The sequence below is a fragment of the Dipodomys merriami genome, unplaced genomic scaffold (assembly GCF_024711535.1).
Source record: "Dipodomys merriami isolate MVZ:Mamm:240054 unplaced genomic scaffold, mDipMer1.0.p SCAF_3, whole genome shotgun sequence".
Lineage (NCBI taxonomy): Eukaryota > Metazoa > Chordata > Mammalia > Rodentia > Heteromyidae > Dipodomys > Dipodomys merriami.
The window spans coordinates 82,128,393-82,141,961 of NW_027204492.1; the positions used below are offsets into that span (position 1 = coordinate 82,128,393).

A 13,569-nucleotide genomic window follows, 5' to 3' on the forward strand; every position below is an offset into this window, starting at 1 on the left:
ATCCTTTAAAGTGTTGGAGGCATGCTTCAGTTGGTAGAATGCTAGCCAATGAGCAAAAGTGTCAGGTATGGAGTTCCAGTCCGAGTCTCAGACCTAAAGCAAAAAGAAAAGAAAAAGATAACAGGGATGAGAATGTGGCTTAGTGGCAGAGTGCTTGGGTAGCATGCATGAAGTCCTGGGTTTGATTCCTCAGGACCACATAACAGAAAAAGCCAGAAGTGGTGCTGTGGCTCAAGTGGTAGAGCGCTAGCTTTAAGCAAAAGATGCTCATGGACAGAGCCCAGGCCCCGAGTTCAAGCCCCAGGACTGGGAAAAAAAGATAACATATAAACTTTTTGTATTTTTGCAAATACCTCCTACCCCCTTTGTTTGTGCTTTTTGTTCCAACAATTTTCAACTTTTTTTTTTTTTTAGCGATTATTGCTTCATATGGCTCAAGGCTTCTGTTTTTTAGGGCTTCTGGCACTTCAGGCAAATGGCTGTACCCCTTAAGTCACACCATCCCAGCCCAATCCTAAATGAGCTTTAATTTAAATTTTTTTTGCCTCTAGGAGTATGAACTTCCAGCCTCCTACTTGCTAAACAAGTACTGTACCACTTGAGCCACATCCCCAGTCTCTGTCCAAGCATTTGTACAGTTTATTCTTTCATATACAAAGCATGATTGCTTTTATATATCTTCCATGTTTCCCTGAAATCTTACTTAGAATAAAAAAAAAAACCTGTTTCTGAGGCTCCTTCACATGATTTTTTTTTCTTCCTTCCTTTTTTTTTTTTGTGATTATTGCTTCATATGGCTCAAGGCTTCTGTTTTTTAGGGCCTCTGGCACTTCAGGCAAATGGCTGTACCCCTTAAGTCACACCATTCCAGCCCAATCCTAAATGAGCTTTAATTTATTTATTTATTTTTGCCTCTAGGAGTATGAACTTCCAGCTTCCTACTTGCTAAACAAGTACTGTACCACTTGAACCACATCCCCAGTCTCTGTCCAAGCATTTGTACAGTTTATTCTTTCATATACAAAGCATGATTGCTTTTATATATCTTCCATGTTTCCCTGAAATCTTACTTAGAATTAAAAAAAAAACCTGTTTCTGAGGCTCCTTCACATGTTTTTTTTTTCTTCCTTCTTCCCCTCCCCTTCTTATAATAGAGTCTTGCTACATAGCTCAGGCTGGCCTCAAACTTGTGATCCTCCTTCCTCAGTCTCTTGAATCTCTCCTTTTCCTTCTACTTTCCCTCTCCCCTGCTAGAACTCAGGGTCTGGGCTCTGTGCCTTAGCTTTTTCCAACCAAGGTTCGGCACTCTACACTAGAGCCACATCTCCATTTCTGGCTTTTTTTTTTTTTGGTGTAGTGGAGATAAGAGTCATGGACTTTCCTGCCTAGGCTGGCTTGGAAGTGCAATTCTGAGTACTTAGGATTACAATCCTGAGTAGTTAGCATGAACCATTGGTGCCTAGCCCAAACTTTTTTTTTTTTTTTTTGCTTGTCCTGGGGCTTGAACTCAGGGCCTGGGCACTGTCCCTGAGCTTCTTTTGCTCTACCACTCTACCATTCTACCACTTGAGCCACAGCACCGCTTCTGGCTTTTTCTGTTTATGTGGTACTGAGGAATTGAACCCAGGGTTTTTGTGCACGCTAGACAGCGCTCTACCACCAAGCTACATTCCCAGCCCCACACATTTTCTTTTAAGAGGTCTAATTTTGATGCTCAGGCTGGCTCATAACTCCTATGTTAAAGCAATTCTCTTTATTCAGCCTTCCAAGTTGCTGGTACTACAGTTGCATACCCCTATGCCCATTTTATTTTATACTTTGTAGGAAGTATTTGTGTGCTTATTAGGCCTTGTGTTCTGTTACTGGTCTACTGCTCTCATTGGTGATTTTCTACTGTAGTCCTTTTCATCTTTCTGTGCCTAGCCCCTAATCCATCCACCCTCACTGATTAGGAAATAGTTGTTTACATCTACATGTTTGTTCTATCTTTCTTTTTGCCCCTCGCTGCCTCCTTCTATCTCTCCCTTCCTTCCTTCCTTTTTTTCTTTGCTGGTCCTGAGGCATGAACTCTGGGCTTGGAACCTGTCCTTGAGCTCCTATGTGCTTAAGGGTATCACCCTACCAATCAAGCCACAGCTCTACTTCAGGCCTTTTCTGAGTAGTTTATTGGAGATATAATCTCACCGATTTTTTTTGCCCAGGATGGTTTCAAACCATGATCCTAGGATCCCAGCCTCTTGAATAGCTAGGGTTACAGGCATGAGCCAACTATGCCAGGTTTTTTATTTCTTTCCTTTTCTTTTCTCCCTCCTTCTCTCTCACTCTCTCCCTCCTTCCTCCTCTTTCCCCCTCTCTCTTTCCTCTTTTCCCTTAGCCCTCCTCCTCTTCCTGCTTCTCCTCTCTTTCCTCTTCTTACCCATTCCCTCCTTCCATCTTTCCTCTCTCTCTCTCTCTCTCTCTCTCTCTCTCTCTCTCTTCAGGTCCCTCTGGTCGAGGGCCTGAATGCTGTCCATCAGCTCTTCAGCTCAAAGCTAGTGCTCTACCACAAAGCTAGCACTCTACCATTTGAGCCATAGCGCCACTTGCGGCTTTTTTTTTCTGCTTACGTGGTGCTGAGGAATCGAACCCAGGACCTCACGCATACAAGGCAAATGCTCTACCACTGAACCACCTTCCCAGCCCATCCCCTGTCTCTCTTAACTCTTCCCTGTCTTGTCTCTTTTGTGCTAGTGATGGATTTGCATTCAGGCCTTGGCTGCTGCACTTGAACTTTTTTGCTCAAGATTAGTGCTTTACCACTTGAGTCATAGCTCCATTTTAGGCTTTTTTTTTTTTGGTATTTAGGCGATAAGAATTTCATGGGCTGGCTTCAAACAGTGAAGCCTCAGATCACAGTCTCTTGAGTAGCTGGTATTACAGGCCTGAGGCACTGGGGCCCAGCTCCTTTAGCCTTTTCAGTCAAGGCTGGCAATCTACCACTTGAGCCACAGTTCCTCTTCTAGCTTTTTGTTGACTAATAGGAAATAAAGAGCATTTTGGACGTTCTTCTGGGGCCCCAGCAAAACTTCCTTTACAAGTCCCTGTGTGTGTGCTTATACTGGGGCTTGAACTCGGGCCTTTGAACTCACACTTGTTTTTTTCTTACACTCAAGGCTGTTCTACCACTTGAGCCATGTTGCTACTTCTTGCATTTTCTAAAATGGTTGGACCCTTTAAGAAAGTGATCACCTATAAGTAAAGACTAGAGAAAGTTCTAGAATGTTCGAGGAAACCAGCGCCATCTTCAAACACGTGTAGCGCTGACCCTGTAGTCAGATAAGAATCTTGGAATGCAGTACGTGAAAATCCGTGAATCCGCGTTTGCACAGGACTGAATTGAAACGTACAGGGTAAGCGAAGGGTGTTTGTGAGAGGTGAGCTGTTTTATAGGAGGGACCAGTGTCTGCCGCCGGAGGTGGGAGGTGTAGTATGGGGTGCAAGGTTCAACTTCGCTGCTCCAAACTCAAGTCAGCAGCTTTTTAAAACCTGTGTCCTCCATTGGGGATAATCAGTTTCTCTCACTCCATGAAGGAGAAAGGACTCAGAGACCTTCGAAAAGAGCTTCGTTGTGGAAAGAGCATAGTAAAGACTAGCGAGCTAGCCTCAGTGAGTATTCTGCCTTTATCAGGCTGAAGCCCGCCCTAGTGGCCACCCTTTAATTTTGCAGTTTGGAGTCACATCTCACAGGAGGTGGAGGCTTAGGAGGGGAGCAAGGGGAGTGCAAGGGGGGTGTTGTGTGCGGCGTGTATTGTGTGTGCGCACGTGTGTGTCTGTGTAGGAGAGTAGCGTTGTTTAACTCCTTGTTTGCCCGGAGGGGGGGGAGGGGCTGAACGAAGTGAAGGAAGAAGGGAAGGGAAAAAAGGCTGGGAAGTTTCTGGACCCACTCAAAATGGAGCCCAGCCTCTGCCTCGCCTAAGATGGCGGCGTCCCCGCCCCTCCGCTAAAAATCTCCGTCGGTAATTGGATGCCTTGAAGAGAAGAGCGGGTCCAAAGATTGCTAGGTCCCACCCCTTCCCCCCCAAGGCATAGCTCCGCCCATTGCTGGCGTCACGCGGGAGCCAGCAGCTGGCATTTGTTACCCGCCTCCACCACGCTCACCTCGTCTGCCCGGTCCTCATAAGATGGCGGTTAGCTCGTCTCTCTGAGGTAGTGCTGCCACTCTCAATATGGTACCTGTTTATCCCTTATTTTCTCCTCCCCTCTCCGCCTGAACTTCCTCATTATTTTGAATAAACTTTATTGACTACTCGGAATTGCCTACCGCCGCCAGCAGGCTTCTCTAGGCGACTTTTTGGGACGTCTTTTTTTTTTTTTTTTTAATTTTTGTAATCCGGTGGCTGATTAACTCGTTCCTCCTTGGTTTGCTCGTGGCTATTTTGCTAGCTCAACCAACGACGACGTTTGCTCGTTCTCTGGGGCAGACACTGGACTAGGCCTGGGCTGCGGTTGTTCTAGTAGGCCCAAACGGGCAGACTGTGGGAAGTACTGTGGAGAAAGCTGCCCAGAAGCCCCGTGGGGCGGCGAACGCTGCGCGACCCCGCGGGTGTCTCTGAGGAAGGGCGAGCGAGGTTCGCAGCTTTTTAGTGACATTCCCAGAATTCGGCGCGCGCCGCCGCTGGGGCCGGAACTGCCGGGCAAGCAGAGCCTCCGCGGAGCGACGCGCTGGGAGGCGACGCGCTGCCCCGGAGCGAGCCTCGCTGTTGGCGAGTGTCTGGAGCTGAGCTCCTCAAGCGTTAAGAGACCTTTACAGCCTTTGGGTAATGAAGAGGACTTTATAAGGGTCGAGACCGAGGACATTTCTGGGCAGGTTTGGGGCGCGCCGAGGTTTCTGTCAGTTGGGGAGGCGTAACGAGATTTTCGTTAAGTTTTTTTTTAAGGGCTGTAAAGGAGAATAGTCTTGTCAGTTTAGGGGGGCGGTCGAATATTACATCGCTGCCAGTCTTGGGGAGTGGGGGGGCACCCTGGTCAGTTTGGGAGAAACTGCCTGCCATTTCTGAGCGGTTGTTTTTTTGTTTTTTGTTTTTTAGTTTTTGGAGTGTGAGGAAATTCTCGGCAGGTAGGGCGGAGGTGGGGGAGCTTGAGGAACACCCCCCTTTTTTACGTGTAAGGGGTACCAGGAGAACCCTGTCAGCTTTCGAATAATGGGAAAAATCGGGGGTTCTTTTCGAATGTCTATGGGGGGGGTGGGGGGGGGAGGCTGGACGACACTCCTGACTGGCTGGGGAAGGAGTGATTTCGGGAGTGACGGGAGAGGACCATTTAAACTCTCCCGACGCGAACCCTCAACTGTGATTTGAGTTGGGCACCTCGGTCTTGTCTGACTCTCTCCTTAAGGCTTTGAGGTAATTTTCACGGAACCTAAGCAACCTTTGGGTGTTTGATGGCTCCGGCTTTTTTTTTTTTTTTTTTTTTGGCGCGCAGGGTGATGGTGGTTGTTTCTAAGACAACCCTCCCCCCCCCCCCCCTCACGCGTGCGCTCGCGCCTCATTTTTTTAGGCTTTGCTTTGGCGTCATAATAAACAGAGCCGGGAGCCCTGGGAGGCAAGAGAACAGCGTTAGAGAAGGTTCACGGAGGAATTAAAGCTGCTTCCTGAAAGGTGTCTAATATTTCTGTGAAGCCGGGAAAGTTGTCACCGACGCCTTCTCAGCCCCGAGGGGGTACGGGCGAGGGCACTTCAGAGACGAAGTCCAACCTTTGCGTTTTTTGTTTTTAATGTGCAAGTAATTCTTAAGGTTTGGGTACACCTTTCTGGGGTTGCCCACCATATAGCCTCAGCTGTGTTGCTTCTCCGCGGAGGGAACGCCTTACTTCAGCACTGTGGTTTGGTTAGGGCACTGGAGGGGATGGGAACATGTACCTTATTCTTATTCACTCTGTGAAAAGTGTTGTTTGTGTCCAGCCTTAGAGGGACAACGCTGCTGCCTCTAGCTGCACTTAACACCGTAAACCTGGCTTACCGCAGGAAGCTCCTGGACCCGCTGAAGATGGCCTCAGTGCCTGTGTATTGCATCTGTCGGCTGCCTTATGATGTGACCCGCTTCATGATAGAGTGTGACACATGCCAGGACTGGTTTCATGGCAGGTAAGAGGTCCAGGCTGGGAACAGGGTGCCCTTGCTCCTTTACTCATCTCTGTTTTAGCTTCCTGCTCAGAAACCATCCTCCTCCCCAATTTAATTCCAACTTACCTACCAGACCAGTTATTCCCTTGCGCCTTTACAGACCAGTGCTTAGCTGACATTGGCTTCTCTGGTTTCTTCTTTCTCAATTTCCCCTTACATATTTTTTCTTGTATTTTCTTTTGAAAAAACATTATGTATATATGCATATATTCATATGCATGTAAATATATGCATATATATGTGTATATCTGATTTCAGAGAGATGTAGACAGAAAACTTTTGTTTTCTGGCAGTTGGGTTGCCTCAAACTCTGATTCTAAGGAAGGCAGTAGTACTACATATTTTAGATATGTGTCCCATGAGTGTGGATTTCTTTGCTCCTTGCTATCAGAATGGCCTTGGGCAAGTTGCTTTGCCTTTGTGAGCCTCATTATCTTCAGGTGAAGGCAGAGATAGAATAGCATGTTATTTCTACACTATCTGTAGAACCATCCAACTAAACTGAATTAAGTAGAAGCGATATTGGGTAAAACATCAGGAGTAAAACCACTAATGATTTTTCTCTAGTTTAACCAACTGTGCACACAAGCACCTGTCACCCAGGTATTATAAGGAGTTTACTATGTGGAATAAAACTTAATTTTATCCTATTATTGGGGCTTAGATCTCAGCTCTAGAGAGATAATCATGATGGGGATTTGTACCCTAGAATATGATAGAACAATGTATGGTGGGCTGGGAAGGTGGCTCAGTGGTAGAGCGCTTGCCTTGCATGCATGAGGCCCTGGGTTCGATTCCTCAGCACCACATAAGCAAAAAGAAAAAAGCCGGAAGTGGCGCTGTGGCTCAAGTGGTAAGCGTTAGCCTTGAGCTGAAGAGCCGAGGGACAGCGCCCATGCGCAGAGTTCAGGCCCCACGACTGGACCCAAAAAAAAAACAACAAAAAAAACCCAACCAATGTATGGTATCCTCTTCCAGCTAGATTTTAAAATTTTTGGTTGTCACTAGTCTTCCAGAGGAACTCTTCCTGTTCTGGGAAAAATCAAGCTAAAGGTGCTAGTGCTGCCAAAATCCTCAGGATACTTGAGGTAGAAGACTTCAAAAGCCAGCCTGGGTTACATAGACCTGTCCCAGAAAACAAAGGACTGAAGGTATAGCTCAAATGGTACACTTTCAGTAGTGAACAAGAGTGAGAGGTCCTGAGTTCAAGCCTTGGTACCAGCACAAAAAACAGTAACAACAATATTTGCTGAGCACTGGTGGCTCATGCCTGTAATCCTAGCTACTCAGGAGGCCCATGCAGAAAAGTCCAAGAGATGCTATCTCCAGTTAACCATAAAAAAGCTGGACTGGAGGGGCTAAGAGGGTGGCTCAGAGGTAGGGTGCTTGCCTTGCATGCATTAGGCCCTGGGTTTGATTCCTCAGCACCACATAAGCAGAAAAAGCCGAAAGTGTTGCTGTGGCTCAAGTGGTAGACTACTCACCTTGAGCTGAAGAGCTAAGGGAGAGCATCCAGGCCCAGAGTTCAGGCCCCATAACCAACCAAAAAAAGCTGGACTGTAGGCATGGCTCAAGTGGTAGAGTATTAGCCATGAGTGGGAAAAACTGAGCAAGAATGAAAACATATGATACCTACACAAAAAAATACTTGGCCCTGAGAGAGAACTTCCCCCGTATAGCACATCCAAATGTGTATTTAACTGATTTTTATTGAGTATTTACTGTATGCCAGATACAGACTTTTATTTGGTGCCTCATGTTATTTAAGAGACAGCCCAACCTAGAGGGGAGGTCTTTTCCTTTGCCCTGAGGATTAAGATGTTTTGGGGATTCCTAATGCTGATCAAGTCATGCCTCAGCTTAAAATTTTTCAGTGGCCAAGCATTCTTGTAGGTCTATGCCTATAGTCCTGGCTATTCATGAGTTTGAAAGCTAGGGTTTGAAGCCAGCCTGGTCAGGCACAAATCTGAAAGTAACTACCAAAAAAGCCAAAAAAGAACTGGAGGCTTGGCCCAAGTGGTAGACCATCAGCCTTGAGTGAAAAAGGCAACCAAAAGCACAAGGCCTTGAGTTCAAGCCTCAGTACCAGCACACAAAACAATTCTTTCAGTGGTTCCCTTACAAACTGAAATTCAGACCTTTTTTTTGAGGGGTGGTGTCCGGTCATGGGGCCTGAACTCTGGGCCTGGGCGCTGTCCCTCACCTCTTAAGCTCAAGGCTAGCGCTCTACCACTTGAGCCACAGCGCCACTTCTGGCTTTTTTGTTTTTGCTTATGTGGTGCTGAGGAATCGAACCCAGGGCCTCATGCATGCAAGGCAAGCGCTCTACCACTGAGCCACCTTCCTAGCCCCGAAATTCAGGGCTTTGTGATATACTTGCTGCTTGTTTTCACTTGAGCTCTGTAGCTGATGCTTTCACTCATAGGCTAGTGAGCTACCACCTGAGACATGCCTCCAACCCGAGTGTTGGTTCTCTTTTCTTTTTTCATCTTTTCCTTTCATTTTTAAAATCAGAGACTGGGACTCAAACTGGGTATCTAATGTTTTCACTCATTGGCTATTAGTGTTCTACCTACCCCTCACTTTTGTGTGTGTGTGTTGCTAAAGGAGCTTGAACTCAGGGCCTGGGTACTCTTCCTGAGCTGCTTTCCCTCAAGGCTAGCACTCTACCACTTGAGCCACAGCTCCATCTCCAGCATTTTTTTGTGATTAATTAAAAAGCCTCTGGACTTAATCTGCCTGGGGCTTTTTTTTAATTAATGGCCTGGGTCTTGAAGTCAGGGCCTGGGCGCTGTCCCTGAGCTTTTGTATTCAAGGCTAGTATTCTACCATTTGAGCCCTTTGCAGCTTTTGCTGGTTAATTGGAAATAAGAGTCTCATAGACTTTCCTGCTCAGCTGGCTTTGAATCACAATCCTCAGATCTCAGCCTTCTGAGTAGCTAGGATTACAGGAGCGAGCCACTGGTGTCCAGCTTCCTTGTTCTTTATGTCCCAGCAAAACTAGTTTTGTGAAAATGTTACGCAACTTTTTGTCTCTTTGTCTTTGCCCATGCTATTCCCAGTGATATACTCCCTTTACATTTCACAGAATATTTCTTATGTAAAACACCTCCTTCCTCTGGGTTCCCATTGCAATTTATGTGCATCCTTATTAAAAATAATTATTTCACTTATTACCTGACTTATGTAACTGTAACACATCTGTATTTCACCTTTTTTTTTTGCCAGTCCTGGGGCTTAAACTCAGGGCCTGGGCACTGTCCCTGAGCCTTTCTGTGCTCAAGGCTAGCTAGCACTTTAACACTTGAGCCACAGCACCACTTCTGTTTTTTTTTCTGTTTATGTGATACTGAGGAATCGAAGGCTTCATGAATGCTAGGCAAACACTCTACCACTAAGCCACATTCCTAACCCCTGTACATCACCTTTATAATAATCATAAAAACAATTATTTCAGTGGGACACTGGTGACTCTTGCCTATAATCCCAACTACTTCAGGCTGAGATCTGGAAAGTCCATGAGACTTTCCATCTCCAATTAACCACTAAAAAGCCAAAGTGGAGCTGTGGCTCAAGTACTAATAGAGTGCCAGCCTTAGGGAAAAAGCTAAGGGACAGTGCCCAGTACCTGAGTTCAAAGCCCCAGTACCAGCACACACAAAAAATTCATATCATGTCTTTGTCATTCATTTCGACAGTGCTCCCTGAGGGTGGGTCATGATGTCATCTTTTCCTTTTTGTTTCCCCTATACCCTGGTTCAATGCCAAACATACTAATAGATGCTGAGTGTGTGTGTGTGTGTGTGTGTGTGTATGTGTATGTGTATGTGTATATGTGTATATATATATATTTTTTGGGTCCGGTCGTGGGTCTGAACTCTGGGCCTGGGCGCTGTCCCTCAGCTCTTCAGCTCAAGGCTAGCACTCTACCACTTGAGCCACAGCGCCACTTCTGGCTTTTTTTCTGCTTATGTGGTACTGAGGAATCGAACCCAGGGCCTCATGCATGCAAAGGCAAGTGCTCTACCACTGAGCCACCTTCCCAGCCCTGAGTATATTTTTGAGTGAATGAATGAATGAATCTTCATGGAAACTATTGCTTGTGGCATTTAATTTGGATTCTGCAGAAAGTATGTAAGCTCATACCTGGAAAATAGGCTTCTGCCCACGATATAGGGAATGGAGAATAAGAATACTTTCTGAATACATAACTCTGTGTCAGACTTCATGATAGGAACTTAGTGTAAATTATTTATACAAATATATAATCTAGCCCCAAATTAGACTTTTTTTGACAGTCCTGGGGCTTGAACTCAGGGCCTGAGCACTGTCCCTGTGCTTCTTTTGCTCAAGGCTAGTGCTCTACTACTTGAGCCACAGCACCACTTCTGGCTTTTTCTGTTGATGTGGTATTGAGGAATGGAACCCAGGGCTTCATGCACACTAGGCAAACACGCTACCACTGAGCCACATTCCTAGCCCCCAAATTAGACTTTTAAATTAGATCTTATAAAATGTTTTGTATGTTTTTATGAGACAATTTTTTTGTGGAAAATGCAGAAAAGCAATGTAGAAATAAATGAAAGTCACCTATCTACTATTTGGCACAATCAAAATTTTTGTTGCATTATCTCTGATCTTGACTTAAAAACATAAATATAAGCCAGGCACAGATGGCCCATATATTTAAACCTAGCTGCTCAGGAGGATGAGATCTGAGGATTCCAGTTGAAACTAGCCCTAGCAGACAAATCCATGAAGCTTATCTCCATTTAACTAGCAAAAAGTTGGAAGTGGAATTATTGTGGCCCAAGCAGTAGAGCACCAGCCCTGAGTGAAAAAGTTAGGGACAGTGCCCAGACCCTGAGTTCAAGCCCCAGTGTTTGCACAAGATAAAAAATGTATTTTAATAGAGATTGTATTATGAATAACATTTTATAACATTTTTTATTCCTGCCTAACATAATAAGTGGGTATTTTCCATGTCACAAAATTTTGATGTCCTGGTTGTGGATATTTGTCACTAGTTACTTGATCATTTCCGTCATGGCTAGTATATACCTACATTATTTGTACCATTTTATTTTATTTATTTATTTTTTGGTCGGTCGTGGGGCTTGAACTCTGGGCTTGGGCACTGTCTCTGTGCTCTTCAGCTCAAGGCAAGTGCTCTACTGCTTGAGCCACAGCGCCAGTTCCGGTTTTCTAGTGGTTTATTGGAGATAAGAGTTTCATGGACTTTCCTGCCCGGGCTGGCTTTGAACCTCGATCCTCAGATCTCAGCCTGCTGAATAGCTAGGATTACAGGCATGAGCCATCGGTGCCCGGCCCTTTTTATTTTATAAATAAAATGCTTTTGTGACAAAACTTTGAGGATTCTATGAAGATTTTCGTCTTGATATGAGTTTTGTTTAAAATAAAAAGAAAAACATGTGGTGAGCATCTTTGCACAGTAGGCACTTGACATAAGGAATACCACTGAGGCCTTTAAGAATTTCAGACTTACAAATAGGAAAGTGTATTTATGGACAAGGGCCTTCTTTAATTACATTATCCATGCAGTGTCCTGTGTTTCAATGTATACCCTGAAACAAGTAAACTGCCTTAATTTTTTTAAATGAAAGAAACTATTTAAAATTTTTTTCTTCTAATTTTTCTATGGGCTTTCAGAGAACAAGGAAGCTAGCTGAGAATCAGATCCTTGGTGGGTGGCTGCTCTTGCTTACTCAGTACATTTCTCTCTCCCAAAGCTGACACAATTCCATTTAAGTTTATTTTTCAAGAACAATTGAAAATTACTAAATGTTGATTATAGACTTTTCCATAGTTAACACAAGCTTTACATCCATTCACATTTCTAGTACAATTCTTGTTCCATTAGGGATTATGTTGTTTAATGCTACCTGGAGAGGTTGTAATAAGGGAGATCATGATGAGAATCTGGTACTTCTGGAGGTTAAGTGACTTTCTGAATGTGGATTTGAAGTGTGTGTGTGTGTGTGTGTGTGTGTGTGTGTGTTGTAATAAGGGAGATCATGATGAGAATCTGGTACTTCTGGAGGTTGACTTTCTGAATGTGGATTTGAAGTGTGTGTGTGTGTGTGTGTGTGTGTGTGTGTGTGTGTGTGTGTGTGTGTGTGTGTGTGTGTGTGTGTGTGTGTGTGTGTGTGTGTGTGTGTGTGTGTGTGTGTGTGTGTGTGTGTGTGTGTGTGTGTGTGTGTGTGTGTGTGTGTGTGTGTGTGTGTGTGTGTGTGTGTGTGTGTGTGTGTGTGTCCTGGGGTTTAAACACAGCCTGGCTGCTGTCTCTTATTTTTTTCACTCTACCTCTTGAGCTACAGTTCAATTCTAGCTTTTTGGTGATTAATTGGAGATGAGTCTCCTGGACTAGTTTTGAACCTTGATCCTCAGATCTCAGTTTTTTGAGTAGCTAGGGTTATAGGTGTGAACCAACAGTGCCCAGCTTGGTTTAAACTTTGAATTATCCATTTCCAGAGCCTTGGATATCAAGAATAGAAAAACAGCTGGGTGCCAGTGGCTCACGCCTGTAATCCTAGCTACTGTACTGAGGAGGCTGAGATCTGAGGATCACGGTTCAAAGCCAGCCCGGGCAGAAAAGTCCGTGAAACTCTTATCTCCAATAAACCACTTAGAAATCCAGAACTGGCGCTGTGGCTCAAGCAGTAGAGCGCTTGCCTTGAGCTGAAGAGCTGAGGGACAGCGCCCAAGCCCAGAGTTCAGGCCCCATGACCGACCAGAAAAACCCCAAAAGAATAGAAAAACATGTTATATAGTTTTCTTCCTCCTGAGAGAGGCCAGGTTTTACAAAAAACATAAATACTTTGATTTGTAAAGGTTTTCCTCAGCCTTTAGTGTGCATCAGAATCACTTGGAAGACCAGTTTTTTTAATTAATAAGTTTTTTAATTGTGAAAATACTGTAGAGGGGTTACAATTTCATGAGCAAGATAATGAGTACATTTCTTATCAAGCATTGTTGCCTCCTCCTCTGTTTCTCCTTACCATCCCAGCCCTCCCATTCCCCCCCCCCCAAAGACCAGTTTTAAGACAGGATAGGTAGAATTAAACATTGGTGTTTCTGATTCAGTATGAGAGTTGGCCTTACACTTGAGAACCACTGATCTTGATTTCTTACCTTTCTGTGGAGTGTGATAATTTCTGATACTGGAGGATAAATGACCTAATATAACTGTATGCCAGTCATTATTAAAGAGTTATCAACTGGCAATTTTTAAAGTGTTACAAATGTTATTAAAATTAACATCTCATAAAGTCATACTTAACAAATTGTAATATTTTCACACATGTAATCTGTGTTAAGATACCCTTTTCTCCAAATGTCAGAAACGTACTTTTTTGTGTGTATTGGTATTGGGGCATGAACTCAGGGC

The 13,569-nt window shown here is 44.6% G+C and overlaps 1 protein-coding gene across 11 annotated transcripts in view; it reads left to right on the forward strand.

Annotated features, from left to right (window-relative positions):
- Nucleotides 1-3,326: 3,326 nt before the first annotated feature.
- Nucleotides 3,327-13,569, forward strand: part of Phf8 (PHD finger protein 8) — a 107,435-nt gene continuing 97,192 nt past the window's right edge. The window contains exons 1-2 of one of the 11 annotated variants that reach the window (XM_070040410.1): nt 3,327-3,389; nt 5,940-6,122. In XM_070040410.1, the coding sequence (XP_069896511.1) occupies nt 6,025-6,122 (98 nt within the window). In that variant the 5' untranslated portion in view covers nt 3,327-3,389; nt 5,940-6,024. The other 10 variants (XM_070040404.1, XM_070040413.1, XM_070040412.1 and 7 more) reach the window with 10 other exon arrangements.